The sequence below is a fragment of the Sinocyclocheilus anshuiensis genome, unplaced genomic scaffold, assembly GCF_001515605.1.
Source record: "Sinocyclocheilus anshuiensis isolate Anshui unplaced genomic scaffold, SAMN03320099.WGS_v1.1 scaffold14, whole genome shotgun sequence".
NCBI lineage: Eukaryota > Metazoa > Chordata > Actinopteri > Cypriniformes > Cyprinidae > Sinocyclocheilus > Sinocyclocheilus anshuiensis.
In genome coordinates, this window is record NW_015544139.1 from 56,351 (window position 1) to 82,442 (window position 26,092).

The following is a 26,092-nucleotide window of genomic DNA, read 5'->3' on the forward strand; positions in this document are numbered from 1 at the left end:
CCGCTCTTCAATTAGTGTCTTGAGTGCTAATGAGGTTTTTAACACAGCATCCAAACTTGTTAATGAAATAGTGCCGTTTCGTGACACTGATTTTGCGCAACTGCTTCCCTTTGATTTGCCGCCAGATTTGCTGGGGAATAAAAGATGATTCTCGACGTGCTCTGTTCCTATGAAATGATCTGGATTGCGTCTCGCATTTTTGGAGGAAATCAGCACTGAACGCAGTACGACGTTTTCTGGACAACTTTGGTGCCAGTGGACACGGGCAGTCGCGAAAGTCTTTTACTGCCTCGAGATTGTTGGCTCTAAGCAGAATGGACCTCATCGGGCTCTACTTGTTCCAGCTGGCAATTTTTGGTGAGTTTTCCTGCGATTAATTCTGCTGATATGAGGGGAACGGAGGATGAGCTCAGTTGCAGCTGTTGCGGATGTGAAGGAAATGATGAATCCATTCTTTGCCTGCAGACGCACGAATCATCTTTACTGTGTCGCTGCGTTTTAACTTCAGCTTGTTTCTTTCGCGATTGCAATGTTGTTATAAGTTATTCTATCCGAAAGTTGCGGTGTTTCAGCTGTTGGGACCTGGTTTGATTTACCCTTGATTGTCAGTGCGCACATACGTGTCTTTATCATGTTTGGCACACCAAATGAGGCGGATCGAACGACCCGGTAATGCGGTTAGGTTTGTTTGTTAAAATTACCTGTCGCTTGTATTTAATGCGCTAGTTCACGGCACATTACCTCCATCATTAAAGCAGCAGCCTGACACTCTGTCCGTCAAGCTGTGCGCGTCATCGTAGCATCTCGCGCGGTCCGCAGGTAGAGCGCAGGACGCATCCTACTGCAGCTATGCAAATATCTTTAAAGAATTATGAAGAGCCAGCAGCCTGAGACTGTGGAGTCATGAGCTCTTGTCAAAAGCGTTTGCGAGGGATACCTCCTAACTAGACCCCATGCCGCTGGCTCCTGTCGTCTTGTCGTTTGTGTATTCATTCCACTGAGACTTAGTTTTGGCAAACAATCTCCAGAGATGCGCTTGTGCATTGGGCAACAGGCTGAAAGCACACGTTTTGAGGAAAGCTTTCTTGGCATGCCATAGTGGAGAAAAAAAAACGTTCAGATTGATGATGACAGTCCTGTTTCACCCTCTTAGATTGTTTGATGTTTAATAGCCTCATGTAGAGTCATGCTTCATTTAGTGCTTTTAGATTTGAAATTCCACATTGAATATGGAACATAAATGGGTTACATTTATGAGATAAATGTGAATGTCACAATGTTTTTGAGTATATACTCACAAACTTAAAAAGGAACAAAGAGAAAGTGAATGGGAGGTGTGGAGGATGTTGTCTTAGATTAGAAGCGTCATGTCATTCAAACAAGCACCCTCATATTTTCGAGTGGATTTTGACTACAACTTCCCCCCAAAAAAGGTATAATATCAGAATATTTGATAATTATCAGAAAAAAATACAGGTCATTTACTTTGAACAGAAATTTATGTCATCATCTAGCAACCCAGTTTGCTTCAACGCACATATCCCACTTTTCAGTGGAACACATAAATAGTTATTATCAAAATGTCAAAGCTTTCTTTTACATACAACAAAGATGCATTGTCTGTAGAGTTCAGTTGCAATTTCGCTTGATTTACTAGAAAAAGATTCAATGTTTAGTCGGGATGTTGAACCCCAGTTTCCTTGCGCGGTGTCACTAAAAACTGTATCACTAGCCAAAACATGTTACACTTATATAATGAAGTGCTAAGCTGATTTATGGTGTTATCTGGCCTACACTGTAAAAAAATCTGTGACATTTACGGTAAAATACCGGCAGCTGTGGTTGCCAGAACTTCATTGTAAAAAATATGGTAGGAACATTTTAGGTTTTACAGACTTAACTTAAATTCACAATAAAATACTGTATTTCGTTAACCGATGTAATGTTAATAAACCAACATATTGAAGTGTTAATATCTGTTTTGAACCATTGTAATGTACTGATAACCACCAAAAACTGGTGGTGATGAGAAAGTCACATGATGAACCAAAGCTCATCACAAACAGCTTTTCTACGAGCTGAGGGCAATATTTATATATAGAAGGTGCACAGTGTCATTCACACAAACACTAAACCCCATCATGGTGACACACATTATACTGAAATAATGTAATAAACATTAATTTAACAACATTAGATGTAAGATTATACCCTAATGTACACAACTGATAAGAAAAAACTAAGAAACATGCTAATTCAACAACAACAACAAAAAAATCAAATATGAAGTGGCATGCAGGGAATTCTGGGAGTGTCAATTTACGGTTTTTCACTGTAAATTATACAATGACTTTTTAACTTCCAAAAACCAAATTTATTACAGTATTTTACTGTAAAATTACATTAAATGTAATTACATTTATTCACCGAATATAGTATGAAAACTTACTGTTAACCAGTTAACAGGTTTTTACTGTAGCATTTTTAGTCTTTTACTGTTAAAATTACAATCATTTTTTACAGTGTAAGGCAACAGATGAAACCAAGACTGCCACTGGTTCAACATAAAATATAAAAAAGGTGTATAATAGCCCTTGTTTTCAAGAAAGCAATAGGCCTCAACGGGTTCATAATAGGATTGTGAACAAAAACCAAAAGCCACAAGTGGGACAGGATTAAAAAAAGGAGTAAAACCAGAACAGACATTCAATCAAGAGCTAGTCTTGAAAATAAGAGCATACTGTCAGCGTAACATATATACTCTCTCTCTTTCTGACACATACTGGTTTTCCACTGAGGTTCACAAGCAGAGGACGAAAGACATATAGCCACCAGCTAGACAGCCAGAGGCACATGTTATACAGTCATTGACAGAGAATGACACTTTTGCACTGATTTGCGTACATGTTTGTTTTGGTGGTGGTCGAGAATTTCCATTGACTTCTGTCTAATTATATTTTTTTGCCTCCTAACCCAAAACTAACCCTCACACAAATGTTTTTGCATTTTCATTAAGACACATTCAGTATGTTTATTAAGCTGTTTTCATTGCTTCTCAACATGTAGGTGATTTCAGGTTTTACTATCCTTGTGAGGACATTTTATTCTTAGCACTTTGAAATCAGCATGTGTTCATTTAGCCTCTTTTAGAAATACAATACACTGCTAACAGCAAATATTTTGGGTCAATCTATGAAGCGTCCTCTCCTGCAGGGGAGATACGAGCAATGTGAGCGATGATTGGTTTGTGTCCTTCTGTGTCACACTTCACATTGACAGCCATCACGGTTCCAGTCCAAGGAGATACAGTACGTTATTGGGCTTTGTTTTGTTGCAGTGTAATCATTTAGAGAAACTTTGCTACCAAGCCTTATATACAACATAATCATTTTACATGGGGGAATAAAATATGATTAAGTTATGAATGAATAAATATGAGAAGAATGATTAGCCTTTAATTTCATGTTACATTACTTCATACTTTTTTGTAGTGTTCATTCTTTCACTTAAGTGTAGTTACGAGTCTTTGAGCAAACCCAAATGACCCTTTCTCAAAGTGTTAATTCGAGTGATCATTACATAATTTTCAACAGTTAACAATAGTGTGAGATTCATGCATGTGAGGCAAATTAATTCCACCTTTCCTAGGCTAATGCTCATTTAGCCCTTTAAGCTCTTAGGGGATTGAATACATTTGTTAGTCGCACATTTAGTAACCTTGAATTGTGGCAGATTACACTATGCGATGCTGTTCATTGCACCACGCTGGGATATGAATTTATTCTGGCACGGCTGCTGTTTCTCACCAGCATTAATGTGAATGGCCCCTCCCCTCCCCTACTGGCCTGTCCAGGTACTCTATCTTCACCCTGCTAATTATCCTCTGCATACGTCTATTTGTTCGGCATGATTTTTTGGGGTGACTTTTTAATTAGCTGTCCTTGTGAGTGAATATTGACTGGGATTGACGTGATTCAGCCGGGGATAAGTAGGCGGGATAGATGATCATTAATGTGCAGTGAGCAGACAGGGCTGTTATGTGTCTCAAAGGACTCATCGTACAGAATTTGGTCTAAAGGTGGAAGATAGGACCGAAATCCTATCATGGTATGAGTAATCATGAAAAATGTCAATTTCATTATAACTTACTCACCCTTATTTTAGTCCAAATCCATAAGACTTTTGTTCATCACAAATGAAGATATTTTTAAAGAAACCTTGGAGATCTCTGTCCCTCCATTGAAAGTTAATTTGCCCAAAACTTTAACACTTTCAAAAGTTCAAAAGACATTGTAAAATAATCCATATAAATTGAGTGATCTTCTGAAGAGACACCATCACTTTATATGATGAACAGATTTAATTTGGTAAACAGTAAAAAGGCTTTTTATTCATACATACTGTAGAGCGCATCAAATACGGTAAACAGAAGCTCAACCACACTTACTTGACTTGCAAAAACAAACAAATAACAAACGTTTGAGCTTACGTTTACCATGTTTGATATGCTCTATGTGTGTTGATCAATTGTTTATATGTGAATAAAAGCCTTAATAAAATCTGTTCATCATATAATATGATTGTATCTCTTCAGAAGACTTGGATTAAACCACTCGATTCTTATTAATATTTCTGTCAGGACCACTATCGTCAAAGATGATTGACAATTAGCATACAGTTTGGATTGGCGGTATGTGACCTGCCAGAACTAACGCTATGCTTGATTTTTATAAATTTTTTGAATTGTCAAAGTTATTTTTATTTATTTATTTGTGGCGTAATGGACTTTCAATGGAGGGACAAAAATCTCTTAGGTTTCATTAAAAAATTTACCGTTATCTGTGTTTCCAAGATGAATGAATGTCTTAAGTTTTTGGAATGATATTTTCAGTTATCTGTCCCTTTAACTAACACCTTTGTAACCTAACCTCATCCTCGTTATGACTTTGGAGCAACTTTAAACTTTAGCATGTCTTTGTATCTTTTGGTGACTAACAAGCCAGCTAGTTTGGCTTGTTAATGTTTATTTAATCAACCCAATCTCATGAGAAAACGAAGTTGGTGATTTTGTATAAATAAATACGATTTGATTTGTACAAAAACATACAATCTTTAGGAAAACAAAGAGGTCGTCCCCTAAGCCTAACCCTCAGTAGAGCAAAGCAGATTGTAGTAAGCTCTCACCTCTTGGGAGAAGCTCCTAAATATTACATTCTCTGACATATGTTATTCTTAGATCTGTGTATGAGATCTAAGGAAATTACAGTACAAAGTTTCATTATGACTATTTAATTATAACTCTTCAGTTCTGCCATTTATTGGCAGTAGTGTTGTTTTGCTGAGCAGCTCTATTTTTTCCTCGAAATCTCGAAATCGTATCTGCCAATAATGTATGCTAGGGTTTATTCAAGTTATGATTGCGTTCAACTCTCTAACACAACGATTCTCCTTGCCAAAGTGGAGACTCTGCTCATCTGCATGTTTTTTTTTTTAATTAAAACGTAAACACAGGTTTGATGAAGGTAAATTTAAGACCTTTTAAGACAATTTAAGGAACACAGTTAAAGGAGCACAATACGTCAGTATGTTCTCTTAATGTAAATGTCAAGGGAACACAATGAGTTGTATTAGCAACACTTAAAATGTGAAAATACAACTTCCAACAGCTTTCCCTTACTAAAAAAAGGCTAATGTTTGAATAGCTCTGATCCCAACCACTACAATATGGAAATATTTTTAGTGTGCCTTCTGATCTCACTGCAAAAAAGTTCTGCAAAATGACTTAAGATAAGTCTTGCTTAAGGTCGAAATAAAGTTTTTGACCATACGTTTTTGATTAAAACAATAACAAATAACTGAATTTTTCCATGTGCATCTCAAGTAAATATGTCTTGTTTTAAGGATGTTTAGATATTTGTGTTGGAAAACAAGACAAAAATACTGAGTAAGTTATACCTTTTTGCAATGCATATAATATGTAATGACTTCATGGATTTAAGACTTTCTGCTATGATTTAAGACTTTTTAAGGCCTTAAATTGTGGAAGGGCGAATTAAGACTTTTTAAGACCCGCAGAAACCCTGTAAGCAGCATAAAACAATACAAGTATGCTACATATTCAAATAAGACAAAGAACCGACATAAGAGAAAATGAACATGCTGTCCCTCCTCATGCCCCTGTGCATGGATATGTCATGCGGGTATATACCAGATCTCTACAGGATGACACTTTTCTGCCATCATACTGCCCAGTCCTAGTGTGGTGTTGTATCTAGCACACCTGACGATATGTATAGACCCATATGTGTGTGTGTGTGTGCATGTGTGAGGTCAGGTCTGAAATATGCACCCTCTGTGTGAGTTCATTTAGAGTCAGTCATCCATTCACTCGGAATGTTTCACAGGATCCGATCCGCCTCTATCATCTGGAGAGAGCAGAGAAGAAAAGAGGAGAAATGGAGACCTTATTGGGATTTAGATAAAGGAAAGCACACACACGCAATTGTGGAGCGGGCAGAGAGGACTGAAGCACAGGAGGAGGTGACAGAGCTGCTCATTATATTAACAGCCCGTTATTCCGCCGTCTATTGTAAAGGCACGATTAAACTGCCAGGACAATTACCAGAGCCTCAATAAAAGAATCTGGCATTTTTACGACTTCCATGCGACATTCCGACAGGCGGAATGGGAAAGGCCGGAGATTGTCTGGAGTGATTTTATCTCAGCAGGGTGCTGAAGAACGCCACCACCTTGCTCACAAGCAAAGATTTCTTGTTAGCACTACGGAGGCTGGTCGCACATAAGGGGGAATGGGGGCTGAGCTACAGTCACATGAATACAAATGAGCAGGGTTCAAACTATTGCCGAGTCCATGTGCCGCAACCTCAAGAATACAGATCAACAATGCAGGGTCTCATGGTCTCTGCCTGGGAGGGGATATAAAGTGATGTGTGAACTGAGGCACGTTTTGTTCTGTTTACTGTAGCCTTTCTGTCCCTTCTGTCTGCGAGAGACTTTTGTTCACAAAGAACAAAACACTCAAGCTTGGAGAATGTGTGAACCTCAGCCCCTGTAGAGCCAACATGTGTCTTTGGCTTGAATAAGTGTGTGTTCAGGGTCTGGTGAAAAGTTTTTTTGTTTTTTTTTGGTGGCCATTAAAGTGCATTTTACATTATTATTTTATCAAATATATTTTATTTATTTATTTTCTGTGAAACCTTTCCTGTAAACAACATCATTTTCTGTTGATTGCACAGTGGCTTTTTTAAGTGTAATTTTTAAAGACTTACCAGATGGCACCGTAATCGGTAAAAAAGATAATATTAAAAAAGTATGTTTGTTTAAAAATACTGATCAAACCGATTAGTCCATATTCATTGACTGTGGTAAGGTAATGCAAACAACACAGGTCATTGTGTCACTTGCAGCATCAATCCAAGCTAACCCTCTGTCTCTCTGTAAAACTACAAAAATGTGAAGATATTGTGATTTTGACTGTCAAATTTAGTTTTTTGTAGCATAATGCAAGGAATATGTTGCTTCATGAACTTAAGGAAGCAAAAACAAAATATCCTATGATGCTGACTCTTACACTGAGATATAAAGATAAGCCAGATTTGTCAGATTGACAGATAAATTCAGCGAGGCTAAAATTATCATTCTTGCAGTTCTTTTTAAACATGTAATGCAGCAGTTCCTAATAAATTTACAGACCACCTAGAGCAGTGTTTCTCAACCCTGGTCCTGAGCGCCCCCCAACACTGCACATTTTGTATGTCTCCCTTATCTGACACCCATTTCAGGTCCTGGAGTTTCTTTTAATGAGCTAATGAGTTGAATCAGGTGTGTTTGATTAGGGAGACACACAAAATGTGCAGTGCTGGGGGGGCGCCCAGGACCAGGGTTGAGAAACACTGTCCTAGAGAGTAACTCTCTTAACCCACTAAATCTATTTTTAATTGTATTTGGTGTTTGGCGAGTGTTAAATTTGGACCCTGTGAATTCTCACAGTACAGACAATAAAAAGTTGCCTGTATTTACCTGCAGTCTGGCATAAACATTATCTCTCCAAGTTCTAATGAAACCTGAATGCATCCTTTCTAGCAATGGTGTGCCTAAACCTCATTCACGTGCATTAAAGCCTCTCATTGCATATAAACTCACACACAAAAGCAGCACCATCTCTGGTGTAACATGACGGCTCTTCCTGTATATGTAACATATATGGTGTACTGCCAGCTGTCACCATGCTCATTACAGTCAAAGGCTAAAGTCAGCAGGCTTGGCATGGTATCAGTCATAATTAGGTTAGGTCACACTGGATATGCCTCACATAGTTCTGCCTTTGATCCATTCATGTTTATTTGGGAGCTGATGGAAATGACCGATAAGTCAAATCAGGGCAACAAGTGGCAGAATCTGTGGGCAGTTCAGCTAAACACACCGAGTTGATTGGTTCCTAATGAGCGGTTCACCAAAAGGCAATGAGCTGATTGGCCTGTAATTAGCAGACTGACAAAATGCACCATGCTGATTGGCCTGTAATGAGGACGAAATATGGTGGAGGCTGATAAAACAGTCATTAACAATGCAGGAGTCTATTGTGAACAAGCACTGTGAAGTTGGTTTAGAAATTAAACAGAGAGCACAGTTTTGTTGTTTGACAAACAAGGCAAGCTATCAGCTTATTCTGTATGATTGCATAATAGACATTTTCAGTAAAAAAAAAAAAAAGTCTCAAAAGACTCTTGAGGCTTCAAACATGCACTTTAGGTTTGGAATGCAATTCACAAAGAACTCTCAAAAAAATCTCCTTTATCTTTTGCTTTATCTTTTACAAAAGATAAGGCGATATTTGACAAACAACACATCACAATACAGAATACAGCATCTGAATATAAAATAGACAGCAAGAGAATGCACACTTTGCAAAGGGGTCATTCAATAAATATATTTATTTTATCATTCCATTGTTCTCCTGATATCCATTTATCATTGTTTGTAAAGGTTTGCAACAAAGTTGGTAATTTTGAATCCCCTCTCTGACTTTTAATAGGTTTAGTTTTACTGCTGTAGTAGCTTTACAACTTCAAAGGGAATGCCCTCTTTGTATTGGTTCTTATATTCCATTCTTCAATAACGGCCACTTTGCAAAGTCTGCACAAAAACTCTTAGAAAGTTGAACATGAGATTTGATGATTAGGAGCATTACAAACAAGCCCCAGACTTATTGTTAATAATAATAATAATGTCATGGTATTTATTATTCATTACTTACTGTTACAGGGTGAACTAAGGTGTTAAAAACCTAGTCATTGTTGATGTGGTGTGCTGATGGACTGCCATATGTTAATGTAGTCATTTGATGTCACAAATGTGAAATGAGTCACTTTTGTAGACATAAATTGTCCTTTTGTACTGATGAGTCAAGTCAATTTTTATTTGTATAGCTCTTTTCACAGTATGCATTGTTTCAAGGCAGCTTTACTGAAAATCATGAATGTCTAAAATATCTTACACTCAAAACTGTCACTGGAGCGGTACCCTTTCAAAAGGTACAAATATGTACCATTTAGGTTTCTGAAAGTTTTGAAAGTCAGAATATGTCACAATTTAATCCTAAAGATGAAGGAAAAAGAGAATTTTTATTGTACAACCCCTTTAAAAAAAGGTGGTGAAACAGCTCAGCCTGGGTAGTTTTACTTAGTGTGGTACCTTTATAATTAGCTTCATAGCTACGTTTAGAGCAGGTAAGAACAATGCCAAAGTGTAATGAAAAATTAACTTGGACTTCTCTTCATTTGCCTTAATTAATAGAACCACATTTCTCATTCTGTTTCTACTCTACATGCCCACACACAGTGTTAACTAATCAGAAGCTTGTTTGCCATGTCATGCACTATTTATTTATTTAGTTATTTAACTAATCACAAAGGTGTTATTGTACTGGTAGGTTTTGGGGCAAGTTAAAATAATAAAAAATTTTAATTAGTTATTACTATTAATAATTAGCTTTATATAAAAAACAAAAAAGGTGATATATTTCTTAATTTATAACTAGGTAAACATTTGGATGTGTTTGTTTCACAGTTAAATGCTTTAGTTGTTTTGTGTATTAGGCCTTAGTCCCATGCTCCATAGCACCTCACCACAGCAAACAGCGTGTCTACACGACAGTCAGATTACTGTGATAGCATGCACCTCTCTCTCTCTCTCTCTCTCTCTCACACACACACACACACCCACACACACAGACAGACACATACAGCCTTACACATGTGCACTCAACTGTTGGTTTGTTTGCAATTACAAGGCAATTCACTCCCCTGATCTCTCAATCTCATTCTTACTGCCCTGTTCTATTTTACTCAATAAAACTAATGTCTAGCTTGTCTTTGTAGAGGCTACTGTATAGATTGGCCAGAATAGTATAGGTTTGCAGGTAAAGTGAATTTGTTGCTCCTACCTGGATTGCCTTTGGTTTTAACTTTTTGAGTTAAAGTACAGAGATAAATGGTATCAATATTGAGAAGGTGAGCTAATCTATATTTAAAATGACTCTCTTGTTATGCACAGGTGCTACAGTTTGATGGCCGTCACTGAAGGGTACAAAGTAGTTTAATTAAGTCTATGTGGTCTTTGCTGAAGGCAATACATTTGTACAAAAATAGTGGGATCTAAAAGTCTGGGATCACAATGAAAATGTAGGATTCCGAATTTAATTAAAACCTTTAAATAAACAGAAAGGATATTGAAAATTTTACAAAAAGAAACATTATGATGGAAAATGGATTTGGATCATTCTCAAATCATGCTGGATACCATAGTCATGAGATTTGACACATGTATGGAGTCATTTAAACCAAAATGAGAACAAATTGATATTCAGATAATATCATTTGTAATGAGAAAAAAAAAACAGTAAAAATACACGTTTTCACTAGCAGTCTCAGACTTTAAATGCACATTCTCTCACACACAAAAGCAAAAAAAAAAAAAAAAAAAAAAAAAAAAAAAAAAAAAATCATCATTTAATATTAATTAAACCTTACAATGACGACAAAAGGCTGCATGGGGAGTGTTGTGTTGACTAAATGGTCATCCGTGTTAGTGGCTGGAGAGATGGACAGTTATTAAGCAGCGTTTATTGATCCCCGTCTACTCGACATGCTCCCGGGATTACCCACTGTCCTCCTCGAGGGCTATCAATGTTCATTAGTCAGTGTGACGCAGAGCGATGTTCTTGCTGTTCTGGAGTTCTGGAGAGATAGATGAAGCATCAAGAAGTGAGAGTATCGATACCATCACAGCATGTGGGCGGCAGCGTTTGATTTGATTCTAAGTCGTGTCCACTCAACAGATGGCTAACAGCAGAGGTGCTACCACATTCCCAGCATGCAGTGATAAAAACATAAATGATCTCCTTGGACTGGTGTGTGTGTGTGTATGGTAAGATTTTTAAAATGTTTTTGAAAGTGTCTTTATTTGATTTTATTTGATCTAAAATACAAAAGCAATAATACTATGAAATATTATTACAATTCAAAGTAACTATTTTCTTTTTTAATATATTTTAAAATGTAATGTATTCCTGTGATGGCAAAGCTGAATTTTCAGCATCACTACTTCAGTCTTCAGTGTCACATGATCCTTAAGAAATCATTCTAATATGCTGATTTGCTGTTCAAGAAACTTACTATTCTTACTATTTCTTACTATTTTAAATGTTGAAAAAAGATGTGCTGCTAAATATTGTTGTGGAAACCTCATCTTAGCCAATAGCCTCCATTTGACAAAAGTCTTAACTCAAAAGTTCAAGCTAAGTGTCATGTACTGTATCTTTATCTCCTACATCAGTTTTCTCTACATCATCATAACTCTGGACATAAAGGAATTCAGTTGGAAAGGAACCAAAACACTTTTTTGGACATAAATTGCTTATTACTTATACTGTGGGTCTGTTGAATGCTTGATTTTGATTTGTTGATGAATGTTATGCAATTATCTTTCAGAAAACGTACGGATAAACTAGTTGCAGGCAGGTCTTGACCGCATTTACTTCCATATCACTTCACCAAATCATTTTAGCTATACTTCAAAGGTCCTTACAGCCTACAACAGCAAAAGAGCCCCAAACCAAAAAAACACTGACAAAGAAAGGAAATATAACAAACAACAGGATAAAAATGACAAACTATTTCCATGTTTTTCCCACAAATTACATCTTATCTACAAAAAGCATGCTTTCTTTCTCTCGCTCTCTCCCATAAAAAAGTGCACACAAACAGTACAGACACACATGCGCACAGAAACTTGTTGTCAGCGCTGCCCTGTGACAACTGAAAAGCTACTTTACATTTCCCAGCAGCAGGGTAGTATCATTGCTTTTGTTGAAGCAGTTAAACTTACAGCTTCACTATTAGATGCTGCTGCCGAACACTGTTGAGAGACGCACAGACTCAGGTAATTTAATAATCTATAATAACTGCATTAGACTCCATTAATAACTGCATTATCAATGGCTCAATCCTTCGTTGCTAGCTCTTAAATTACTTTTTGGAATTGGCAATAGAAGCTTGGGGTGAGATGCATAATAAATTATACACAAGAGTATTTTAAAGACAATAACCTGACAAATGTCTTGAAATAAATTATCTGAACAATGTCTTAAGGTGTGGTAACCGTAATCTAAGCGGAATAATTTACTCTAGACCATTGAATTATCAGAAAAAAGAATGCACACCTGAGGTGTAACGGCCACAAATTCAGCGGCTCATCATCAGTTATTCCCTACATGTCCTTTTTCACCACAGACAAAAAAAAAAAAACAGTTGACTTCTTCCTAAAAATTCTCTCACATAATCTATTTTGTTTGGCCGCCTAGAAACAAGTGGCGGTTTGTCTTACCCCATGGCTCACTTTGCCCTGATCTCCCCTAATATCGGGAACACCGTGGAAAAATTTACAGCTGTAGCTTTTTAATACAGTCACAAGCAATACTGGTTAATAATTTTTTGGCTACCACCTCCAGCTCGACCACCTGCTGTAACGTGCCAGGTGTTTAGGGAGGAGAAGAATGCTGTAATTTAATCAGCTGCAGCTTTCTCAGGGCTAATCGACTTAATTGTGTTGACCTTTTTGTGTGCACTTTTTTCATCTGCACAAATCCTCATGTGTTCTTGTGCATGCTGATACTTCTGGTGATGAAAAATAAAGGACAGCTGCATATATCTTGCATTGTGGTGCATTCTAGTGTGGCGAGGCAATAGGGATTTAATCAGATATTCTGTCTGTGCAGGCAGTGCCTGTGTTCTGATCAACATGAGCTACAGTGTGTGTTTAACAAGGCTGATCACAGACAGACCACACCTGTTTCTCCTTTTCAATCTAGGCTAGACAGGAGTGCAACAGCATTTTATTGGTCTGCAGTGTTTTACAGGATTGAGGAGAGAGAAAGAGAGCTGGAGAGAGAGAAATGGAGGGGAACACAATGAAAAAGCGGCACGCACACTCATGCACAGAAACCTACAGGTACGCAAACACTTTAGCATCAAAGGCAGTCACACTCATCGTACCAATCGGAATCCTCTCGCCAACGCAGTCTCACTCCAGCCAACAGAAACTGCCAGCAATCCCTGCTTCTGTGAAACGATCAATATTCAGTATTTTCACTCCACTTTGAAAAAGCCTTAAACACTTTCAGCAACAGTCTTTATGTACTGTATAAGAGAAAGGCAGATCAGAGACTCAAAGTGGCTTCTGTGTTTTTTAAACCTCAATATGATAAGACTTCAAAACCTGTGCTGGCCCGTGCTGAAAATATGGCACATTGTTAATATTAATGTTTTAAAACGCTATGAAATCACATGAAAGTACTGTTCTTCATCTGGTGATGTATTTAGTATTGAAACATCAATGAGGCAGAACATCAAAGTAACAAGTTATTTATAATGTTACAAAAGTTTTCTATTTCAAATAAATTATGTTCTTTTTAACACTAGTCATCAAAGTCACTAGTCATGAAAAAAGTATTTTCAATTGTAATAACACTTCACACATATTACTATTCTTACTGTCTTCCTTTGTGCTCAAATATATATTTGTTTATATTGAATAGAATGCGGTATCAGGTAGGAGGACGAGGTTAAAATGTACATTTCACATTCAATATACACATGTGGGTGGGAAAACGTGTATAAAAAAGAAATGGACAACACAGAGCAGAATAGGTCAGAGATAAAGACATAGCAGAGGGAGGGTAAAACGAGAGGACGCTGGCATCTTAAATCAGGTCAAGATAAAATCCTCCTCCTTCTTCATGTTTCTCTCTACCTCGTTTTCTCTTTTCCTGTCTCTAATGTTGATCTAAGGCCACAAGGTTATTGTAACACTCACCTTTTTCTGCTCTAAAATTTAATTTCTCTATTTTAGCAATCCCTTAGCCTCTGTCCAGACTGCTCGTGTATGTGTGTGTGTGTGAGTGTACACCAGAAAAAAACGAAACCTGTAGAGCGCAAACCCTTGGTATTCTGAGAAGCTGTCCGTTTTTCAGTCTCAACTCCTAAGTGATTTGACAAGTTATATTGAACATACATAGATCTAAAGGAAATCAACATGGTTACTAACAGTTGGACAGATTGGAAACAAGAATAAAATGGATTGCTGTGGACTACAGGCCAGTGAAAAGCTGAGAATGATATGGAAATAAACCAATGTATTGATTTCAAAAGCCACCTTCATCTGCCACAATAATAGAATGATTTTGAATCTTTATTTTCTGAGCAAATACTGCTAATAATGCTAATTTGATAAGTTAACAAACATGCCCTGTAATTAATTCGATTTAACATTCAATTGAAAGCCTTAAAAAATATAGCAGGTGATTGTAGCTATGAACTGATTTGGACAACAGATCCTGCCTTGTGATTGTGTAGTTAGTGTTTTGCTGTTGGCTGGGTAACCGCAGGTGGGCTGTTGTAAGCTGAGCTTTAGTGGATTGAACCATAATGAGAAATGTCTACTTTCCTCCTACTCACCTTCTCTCTGATCCTCAGCTTAGAGTGTAGGGGTCAATGGACTCCACTGGGCTGCAGCTGTGTGCGTGTGCGTGTGCGTGTGTGTGTGTGTGTGTGTATGTGTGTGTTTGATGATTTGAAATCGAGTTGTTTTACCAGTGCTTACCTAGGTGGACCTACAGACAAAGGCAAAGACCTGTGCTGTTTAGCATTGGGCTACAAACACTTTACAGCTTCAGATTTGACCCGGGCCTTTCACCTACAGCAGGGATGTCTAAATCTGTTCCTGGAGGGCCGCCATCATGGAGTTTAGCTCTAACACACCTGCTTGGAAGTTTTTGGTGATACTGAAGACCTTGATTAGCTGGTTCGGTTGTGTTTAATTAGGGCTGGAACTAAACTTGGATGGAAGGAGGCCCTCTAGGAACAGGGTTGGATGCTCCTAACCTGCAGGAACATGTCTGGTTAAATGCAATTTAAGCAATCAACAGCATCTGTGGCATGCTATTTGTAAAAAAATAAGGAAAAATGTTTTACAGTAATGGAAGTCATAGGGCACATGTATAGCATAGTGTATAGAAGTTTAAAAAAGGACTCACTCTGTTTCGAAAGTATAACCATAACATGAGATAGCATTAGCACTTTATATTTTCTGGGAAAATGCTACAAAATAATTATTATGTCATGCTCTATTTTTATCCATCAGTAAAATAATGTAACTTCGTATTTTTTATTGTGACATTAATATCAAAGGAATGTCTTTTGCAATAACATGTTTTAGTCTTAAGGTCTATTTTTACATCACTATAAAGAAACTTCATATTTTTATCGTGACATTAATATCACAAGAATATATTTTGCAAGTCTTTAGTCTATTTTCACATTAGTAAAGTAATATAAAGTAAAATTATTGTGAGAATATCACAGGATCGTCTTTTGCAATAACTGTTTTAGTCTTTAAGTCTATCTTCATTTCGGTAAAATAATATAACTTCATATTTTTATTGTGATATTAATAACACAAGAATGTCCTTTGCAATAACTGTTTTTTTCTTTAAGTCTATTTTCAGAACAGTAAAACAATATAACTTCATATTATTGTGACATTAATTTCACAAGCATTTTTATAGGTCTACTTTCACATCAGTAAAATAATAGAACTTATACAGTGGGTACGGAAAGTATTCAGACCCCCTTAAATTTTTCACTCTTTGTTATATTGCAGCCATTTGCTAAAATCATTTAAGTTAATTTTTTTTCCTCAGGGGGTCTGAATACTTTCCGTACCCACTGTATATTATAATGTAACCTTTTTATTGTGCCATTAATAACACAAGAATGTCTTTTGTTCAGTCTTTAGGTCTATATTTCTTTAAAACTTTCTTCACTTATGATCTCTATTAGCATTCTTTACTGTGTATGGAGATATGCAGTAGACGATATTTCTTATATTTATTTGTCAAAATTACAAAAAGCATTTTGAATTATCCATCAACATAAAAAAATGGATAAATCCAATAACCAGAAGTTTTTCCACTTAGAAAACTTAAACCGGATAAGATGACTTTACAGCTTAAAGGGGTCATATGATGTGATTTCAAGTTAACATTTTTACAGAGGAATTCTGTAAAATGTGCTAACAAAAATGCAGTCTTTAATCTGAGCTTTCAATACAAGTGTAAATTATTTTCTGAGCTAATCACCAGCATGCCACAGATAATGATGCATTCAAACCAGAATATTCACACTTCAGCATTCTAGCAATCAGTAGCACTGCTGGCCTCTATAAAAGAGACATTCACAAGATTAATGCTTCTCTAGGAAGTGTCTTCCATTTCTGTCCGAGCTTACATTAAGAGCATTTTGATAGGATGTATAGGAGCACATAAACGGTTGATCTGACCTTAAACTGTAATCATAGCTTCTTCTTTAGAGCCTGATCTGAGCTGTTTTACAAAATCCACTTAAAGTAACTCTCACTTATAAAACACAAATGCTTTGGAAACACATTTACCAGCAGCTTGCAGCAGGCCGCGTTCGCTTTGTCTCACTCAGGGTCAAACACTGATTATCCTGTCTGATAACTTGAAGGCCAGTTGAAAATGCTGAGTCAAGAAAAACGGTCAATGGCCACTGCTCCCATTACCAGGGTCAAATGACCGGAGTGGTCTATAAGGAGCAGTTAGCCGTGGAGGGGGTCGCGCAGACATCTGTCTAAATGGTGCCAGAACCTCCTAGAGGACACACGGTTGAGGGTGCAATCCCTTAATAACCCTCATAGGCCAGCCTTGGAGACGATGCCAGGAATATGTCACTGGTGGGAAGGTGATAGATGATGTCAGCAGGCTCTGGTTTTATTGAGGTTGTATGAGAACGCTCAGCATGGCCACCATGAATAAATGATTCTCTATTACCGTCTGTCAGGGGACTAAACCCATTTGTCATTATTACTTATTCACACAAGCTATAATGCAGTTTAATACACACGCGACCACATATACAGACGCGTACCCGTACGACGGCATGAAATATGTATTGCTAAACAGGCAAATAAAATATCGACCCATAAGCAGCTACAGGACCATTCACAAATCATGCCACCTTCTTGAGCTCTCAGTCTTGGAATACATACATCAACTGTAATGAATTACATCTACTTAACATCTGACACTTACGATTTTATGTTCAGTTGCATATTTAGATCACTCTGCTTTATCAGGGTGATGTAAGAATATTGTTTGTTTTGGGATGCTTTATCGCCGACTGAAAACACAGAGGGGAACACACAGCACACGTAATGGTCCCCCTCGTAAAAAAGAAGTATATTTTAGCACATTTTTAAAAGGAGTACTTATTACAGAAATAAAATACTTTGGTGCAAACTAAATGTAATGCTTTCAGATAATTGCATGTTATTTACCATTAAATGTAAATGTACTATAGTTTACATTTAGATTAAATTAAATTAAATTAAATTGACCTAAAATAGTATTTTTGACCCACTTAAAGGGACAGTTCACCCAAAAATGAAAATTACCCCATGATTTACTCACCCTCAAGCTATCCTAGGTGTATATGACATTCTTCTTTCAGACGAATACAATCTGAGTTATATTAAATAATGTCCAGGCTAATCCATGCTTTATAATGGGAGTGGATGGTAGACCAAAATTTGAGTCTAAAAAAAAGTCTAAAAAATTGCACCCATCCATTATAAAAGAAGTCCACACGGCTCCGGGGGGTTAATAAAGGCCTTCTGAAGCCGTTATAAACCTTAATCTTTAGCATCCGCTAACTGTCATACACGCGTTCACGAGAGAGTGGTGTCCACTGTAGGACGTAGGCAAATGCGGAAGTGACGAACGTGGAAGCGCAGAGAAGAGAGCGAAACAAAACACCGGTCACAAATTAATAGTAAAATGAGGATTTGTAGAGAAAAATGTCGGAGGATTTTGATATAAGACAAGAGGACATTGGTTTTCCTTTGCTGTAAACAAAACTTGTTTCTCGCGAGACTAGTATATTCTCACCAGAGCTTATGCTATGCCTACGTCCTTACGTCTTCCGCTGGATGTCACTCTCTCGTGAACGCGCGTATGACAGTTAGCGGAAGCTAGAGATTAAGGTTTATAAAGTTGTAAATATGGATATTTTTCTTACACAAACGCATTGCGTCGCTTCAGAAGGCCTTTATTAACCCCCTGGAGCCGTGTGGACTTCTTTTATAATGGATGGGTGCAATTTTTTGGACTTCAGATTTTGGGCTACCATCCCTTCCCATTATAAAGCATGGATTAGCCTGGACATTATTTAATATAACTCTGATTGTATTCGTCTGAAAGAAGAATGTCATATACACCTAGGATGGCTTGAGGGTGAGTAAATCATGGGTTAATTTTCATTTTTGGGTGAACTGTCCCTTTAAGTAGCATTTAACCACATCTTTATATATAATTTCATAATTACTGACTGATTATAATGTACTGACAAGAATTTATGGCTAAAATGCTAATAATACTACTACTAAAAAAAAAATATATATACAATTATGTAGTTTCTTTTGAAACTTGTATGTCATGTATTTAAATATGTATGTAATTACACATTTGTAATAATGAAGTTTCAATTTAAAACATTTAAAATTAACTTCATTATTAACCTATTAACTTCAAATGTATTATATAATAACACTACAGTACTTTACATGAAGTTTAGTATGTTAGTCAACATCAAAATATTGTGTACTTCTTTTAAGCGAGACAAATGATTATTAAAACATTATGATATCAAATGCAAAATGTTTAATTTCAGATTATTATTGCATAAAGAAGTATAGCACTGAGCGAGTTCTTCAAGCATTGCATGTGCTTCAGGAGGCTTTAAGGCTTGCAATAAATTGTTGTGCGGGAGCACGAGCTGTCTTGGTCTGGCCACTTTGATCTATGATGGCACTTGTTGTCACTTACAGATTGTTGCATATACATTCTGCTCACATGGTGCCTTGCTTTTCAAACCAAATTGTTCTCACCCCCCTCTCTGACCCTAAATCATCACACACAAAGGTCTGAGGATTTCACGTTTCCATGTGGTCTCTGCACCATCGAGGGGGGTTTAACATGCAGCGTCAGTGCCAAGCCTGTGCAAATATTCTGCTGCTGTGTGGTGCTGCGCCGCATGGTCGAATAAGTTTGCGTTTCCTGCTATGCTAAATTATGCCATTTCTTTTCATTCACTCACAGGCATGCAGGACTTGATTCGACCTACAGCAGTGGGCATACTTCAGCGGTGAAGCCCTTTGCTCTCAAAGTCTCTTTTCCAGCCCTAGATAAATAATTCTGTCCTTTTTCCGTCTCCTACAGCTAGCCAGTTTATATTCATGATGCTATGCTAAGCATAGCAAGATACTTATTCCACGGTTGCATTATGTAACCAACTGGTTATTACCAGCGGATGCTCTGGCCTTGGCTTCCTGTCATGGGGTTTGAGGAGTGTTGGGGGAGTGGAATGCGGCTCTGTACCTGCTGATTAAGGCTGATTGGCTGAGAGAGGTCATGCTGCTTTTGGTGATTGCTCAGGGTCGGCAGACGTTTTGCTGCCACTCAGCATTACTTTGATTCAAAGGATTTGAATCAAAACGCAAATAGAGAACATGGAAATGTGCTATTACCAATCAAGTTACAGCTTTACTGGGGAATTTGATTATACCTGTGAGTTAAAAAAAGCAGTTATTTTCTTACACTCTAAAAAACGTCTCAGGTTACGCATGTAACCATGGTTCCCTGAGAACAGGGAACGAGACGCTGTGTCCTCTAGAGGGCGCTAGGGGAACGCCTTCAGCGTGACCGGTGTCTGAATTAAAACGAGAGGAGACCTCACTATACTCAGCGCTACAGACAGTTAGCGAGGCTCACATAAGAACCTACAAAGTAATGGTACTGCCTAAGCGTAGCTCTGAAAGCTCTAAAAAGTGGAGGTCTCAGCATAACGACTCTTTAAACGAGAGGAGACCTGACCACACTCAACACTAGACACCGTTAGGGAGGCTCACGATAGAGCCTACATGCTAATAGTACTGTCTAAGCGGAGCTCTAGGGAGCGGAGTACACTGCCTAACGACTCAAAGCTGGAGTACTAAGCTAGGAGTACTGACCATGCTCCTAAGTGCCGAACAGAGCTCTAGGGAGCAAGCACTCAACATACCAACCCTCTAAAGCAAGGGGAGTGCAACCACCCACCCTTATGGATCAGCGTACTCAGTACGAAGACCTCAAGTGAGGGGAGTACTCAAAAGCTCGACCTAAGAGCGACTTATCAAGGAGGCCCACAAGAGCCTAACAACCTAAAACAGATAATGTAGATATCTCACATTATACACAGTTCCTATTCTGTAAATTGAAATAAAACCAAAAAGGAATTCTGAAAGAGAAAGCAGTCCTCGTCAGATTCCTTCCATGCCCTGACTACAATCCCCGTGATCGGTCTGATTAACTGCCTCAGCAGCCGCGAGACCCGAAATGCGGGTGAGAGGCGCTCAATTCTCAAAGAGAATCAGGCATACAGGCATTCTCAACGCGATCACATCTCGCAGCGTAAGTTTGTTCAACTCCCTCGAGAGGCAAACGCGCTCGTGCAAATGCTGACAAAAACTCGAGTACAGACCTCTGCTCTAGTAGTTCCGCGAATACAAACAGTGAGCGCATCCTTATCCCTCGTGAGGATGACGTTTTCCGCAGGTGCTCTTTTATATCCGCACTAGCTTTATTGTTTACGTCGTAGGCTGCCGCCTGCCAATGTCAAGTTCATTGTCGTTTTTTCATTCATGCTTCAGACACCGGTCACGCTGAAGGCGTTCCCCTAGCGCCCTCTAGAGGACGCAGCGTGGTGGTCAGGGAGGCTCACAGACAGCAGATTCCTTCCATGCCCCACCTACAATCGCCGTGATCAGTCTGATTAACTGCCTCAGCAGCCGCGAGACCCGAAACGTGGGTGAGAGGCGTTCAATTCTCAAAGAGAATCAGGCATACAGGCATTCTCAACGCGATCACATCTCGCAGCGTGGCTAATCTCCGTCGAGAGCCAAACACACTCTGTTCAAACATTAAATTCTCTCAAGAATCAGGCAAGAACAGAAACCGCCGCGAATGCATCGCATTAAGCTTGTTCAACTCCCTCGAGAGGCGAACGCGAACGCGCTCGTGCAAACGCTGACAAAAACTCGAGTACAGACCTCTGCTCTAGTAGTTCCGCGAATACAAACAGTGAGCGCATCCTTATCCCTCGTGAGGATGACGTTTTCCGCAGGTGCTCTTTTATATCCGCACTAGCTTTATTGTTTACGTCGTAGGCTGCCGCCTGCCAATGTCAAGTTCATTGTCGTTTTTTCATTCATGCTTCAGACACCGGTCACGCTGAAGGCGTTCCCTTAGCGCCCTCTAGAGGACGCAATGTGGAGTTCCCTTTCGAAAGGGAATCCTGGGTTATTGTTTTTAACCCAAATGCTGGGTTGAGCCTTTTGGGTCATTTTTGTTTTGGTTATTTTTCAGTGTTTGAGTAGATTTTGTGTTACCCAGCTCCTGGGTCAAATGTAACAACCCAATGTTTGGGTAGTTTTTGTGTTACCCAGCTCCTGTGTCAAATTTAACAACCCACTGTTTGGGTAGTTTTTGTGTTACTCCGATCCTGGGTCAGACGTAACCCAGCGGTTGAGTTATTTATAGCGGAGATTTTGCGTCCTCTTAAGGAGAGAGCAGTTCTAAGCGCCATCGAATTGATGCATTTCTTTGGTAAAATGCAGGTTTGTGTACATTTTTCTTATCTATAAAATTGTTACTGTGCTGTTTATCATTCAATTTTATGCAAAGCATCATACAGGCGAGTGGTATGAATCACCTAAACGAGTGTCGCGTCGGTCTTTTCGCGTGATGGAAAAGCCTGATGCTTTGCGTAAAATAAACGATTTTATTCATAAAGATACAGAACTTTGGATGTTAAAATATGTCCTCAGAGCTGTTTACTGTTTGTTTATGGCCAGGTTATGGAGTCACAGCATGTTTCGGCTAGAGTGAAACGCAGGTCGGCTGTCCAGCCTTTAGCAGCTCCCCTCCGAACACGACTCCAGCTCGGGCACGAGAACAAGCGCCGTTACAGTAGAAACAGAATAACAGACTGGTCGATTACACGTGAATTACTTCTGTTTAATGTTTCATTTTTACATCTAATGTTTGTTAAACAAGTTTAAATAGGTAACATGTATAGCCTACATATTAAAAACGATATAAACAATGCTGTAAATGATATAAATAAAGGAAAATAAAGGAAGTTATCATGCAAATCAGTAGTTGTGTGGAGTATTTTACAAAAGTTTAGAGGATTTAAGTTAATCTGTAAACATTATTTCATATATGAAGTAAAAAATAAGCTAGTATAGTAAAAATGAATCAACCCATTATGCTGGGTTAAATAAACAACCCAATTTGCTGGGTACAATTAACCCAACATGTGTTCTGTCCTATATTTACCCAGCTCTTGGGTTAATAACAACCCAAATTGGGTTGTTTTTAACCCAGTGTTTTTTAGAGTGTAGTATCATATTTAGATGTGATTGTTGACATATGAGCAAAATCTCTCTCGCTGCTTATATTATGTTTTCATCTAGAGCATTGGAAAATAGATAAATTCACACCAAGGGACTCCTGTAATGCTATATGTTCAGATGCGTCCTGCTTATCCAAACCTTTCATTTTTTTTAATTCGGTGATCATCTGCCCACACTCATATGATTTTATTTTTCTGGAGGTTCATAGAATACAAAATGCAAAACAAAAGGAGTTACCAAAATATCAAAGCTGCAAGCATGCAATGAAAAGTGAATGGTGATCAACTGAACAGGTTCAGTTGGTTTATTAAAAGATTTGAGGTAAGAAAATCTAATGTGATTTGCAGTCATATTGAATGACACAAATAGTATCATTTATGTAACATCCACACAAGCTTTTCAAGCTTTTTTGATGTAAAAATACAAATATCATGACTGAGCAGACAGAGACAGCTGACACTGCTTTCATGTACTTCCTCTGAACTCACTAAAATTGTACAAAATGGGACAGTGTCTAGACCTAAATTTGACACAGTTGTGAGACAAACACATACACACTTATTCTGTTTAGAGCTGTAAGCTTATGTTTCTACATTTGTTTCCAATATTATTTGGTTTTAAAGGGAGAGTACACCCAAAAATTACTCAGATTGCCCCACATTGACCTTTTTCTTCTGCTGAACATAAAGAAGATATTACGAAGAATGTTGTTAAGCAAACAGCTTTTGTGACCACTGACTTAAATTCTATAAAAAATAAATGACATTTTTCAAAATATCTCCATTTATGTTCTAGGGTGCGTTCACACTTGTAGTTCGGTTCTCTTGGTTCGTTTGGTCCGGACCAAAATAGAAAACAATACATTTGGTCCAGGTCCGCTAAGTGTTCAAACTAGCATTTTTGACAGCGAAACTAAAGGCATAGTGATACGTTCACAACCTGATTGGTCGGGTTGAATGACGTATATTTTGCGACGGAACTCACGAACACCCCAAACAAAAGGTGTGTTCGAATTAAAGCTGCGCTGCGGAGACCGATCGGTGTATGACATCAAAGTACCCATTCACCGATCGGTCTCCTCAGCGCCGCTTTAAGTCGAACACACCTACTGCCGTCTGCTGGACAGCGCGCTCATTGCTGCGTGTACTTATGATTTTATTTTCACCACCTGCGAACTCACAAAGAGCTCATAAAAGGAACTTTACCTCCTCGTTGCTACATGTTTGCCCTCTGCTCTGATTTTGTTTTGGATTCACCGCTCATTCCGCGTCATCAAATAATGTCGCATAGCGTCGCATCTTGTCATTACTTCCTGTTTTTGGTTCGTTTAGAAGTATTTGGTCCGTGTTGCGCGCCGTTACAGTAGAAACAGAATAACAGACTGGTCGATTACACGTGAATTACTTCTGTTTAATGTTTCATTTTTACATCTAATGTTTGTTAAACAAGTTTAAATAGGTAACATGTATAGCCTACATATTAAAAACGATATAAACAATGCTGTAAATGATATAAATAAAGGAAAATAAAGGAAGTTATCATGCAAATCAGTAGTTGTGTGGAGTATTTTACAAAAGTTTAGAGGATTTAAGTTAATCTGTAAACATTATTTCATATATGAAGTAAAAAATAAGCTAGTATAGTAAAAATGAATCAACCCATTATGCTGGGTTAAATAAACAACCCAATTTGCTGGGTACAATTAACCCAACATGTGTTCTGTCCTATATTTACCCAGCTCTTGGGTTAATAACAACCCAAATTGGGTTGTTTTTAACCCAGTGTTTTTTAGAGTGTAGTATCATATTTAGATGTGATTGTTGACATATGAGCAAAATCTCTCTCGCTGCTTATATTATGTTTTCATCTAGAGCATTGGAAAATAGATAAATTCACACCAAGGGACTCCTGTAATGCTATATGTTCAGATGCGTCCTGCTTATCCAAACCTTTCATTTTTTTTAATTCGGTGATCATCTGCCCACACTCATATGATTTTATTTTTCTGGAGGTTCATAGAATACAAAATGCAAAACAAAAGGAGTTACCAAAATATCAAAGCTGCAAGCATGCAATGAAAAGTGAATGGTGATCAACTGAACAGGTTCAGTTGGTTTATTAAAAGATTTGAGGTAAGAAAATCTAATGTGATTTGCAGTCATATTGAATGACACAAATAGTATCATTTATGTAACATCCACACAAGCTTTTCAAGCTTTTTTGATGTAAAAATACAAATATCATGACTGAGCAGACAGAGACAGCTGACACTGCTTTCATGTACTTCCTCTGAACTCACTAAAATTGTACAAAATGGGACAGTGTCTAGACCTAAATTTGACACAGTTGTGAGACAAACACATACACACTTATTCTGTTTAGAGCTGTAAGCTTATGTTTCTACATTTGTTTCCAATATTATTTGGTTTTAAAGGGAGAGTACACCCAAAAATTACTCAGATTGCCCCACATTGACCTTTTTCTTCTGCTGAACATAAAGAAGATATTACGAAGAATGTTGTTAAGCAAACAGCTTTTGTGACCACTGACTTAAATTCTATAAAAAATAAATGACATTTTTCAAAATATCTCCATTTATGTTCTAGGGTGCGTTCACACTTGTAGTTCGGTTCTCTTGATTCGTTTGGTCCGGACCAAAATAGAAAACAATACATTTGGTCCAGGTCCGCTAAGTGTTCAAACTAGCATTTTTGACAGCGAAACTAAAGGCATAGTGATACGTTCACAACCTGATTGGTCGGGTTGAATGACGTATATTTTGCGACGGAACTCACGAACACCCCAAACAAAAGGTGTGTTCGAATTAAAGCTGCGCTGCGGAGACCGATCGGTGTATGACATCAAAGTACCCATTCACCGATCGGTCTCCTCAGCGCCGCTTTAAGTCGAACACACCTACTGCCGTCTGCTGGACAGCGCGCTCATTGCTGCGTGTACTTATGATTTTATTTTCACCACCTGC

General features: G+C 38.0%; 1 protein-coding gene across 1 annotated transcript in view; it reads left to right on the plus strand.

Moving 5' to 3' along the window:
- The first annotated feature begins 42 nt into the window (after positions 1–42).
- Positions 43–26,092, plus strand: part of LOC107695017 (GDNF family receptor alpha-4-like) — a 104,774-nt gene continuing 78,724 nt past the window's right edge. Inside the window, exon 1 of the mRNA XM_016494779.1 lies at positions 43–357. Coding sequence (XP_016350265.1) covers positions 315–357 — 43 coding nt within the window. The 5' untranslated portion in view covers positions 43–314. The remainder of the gene's footprint in view (positions 358–26,092) is intronic.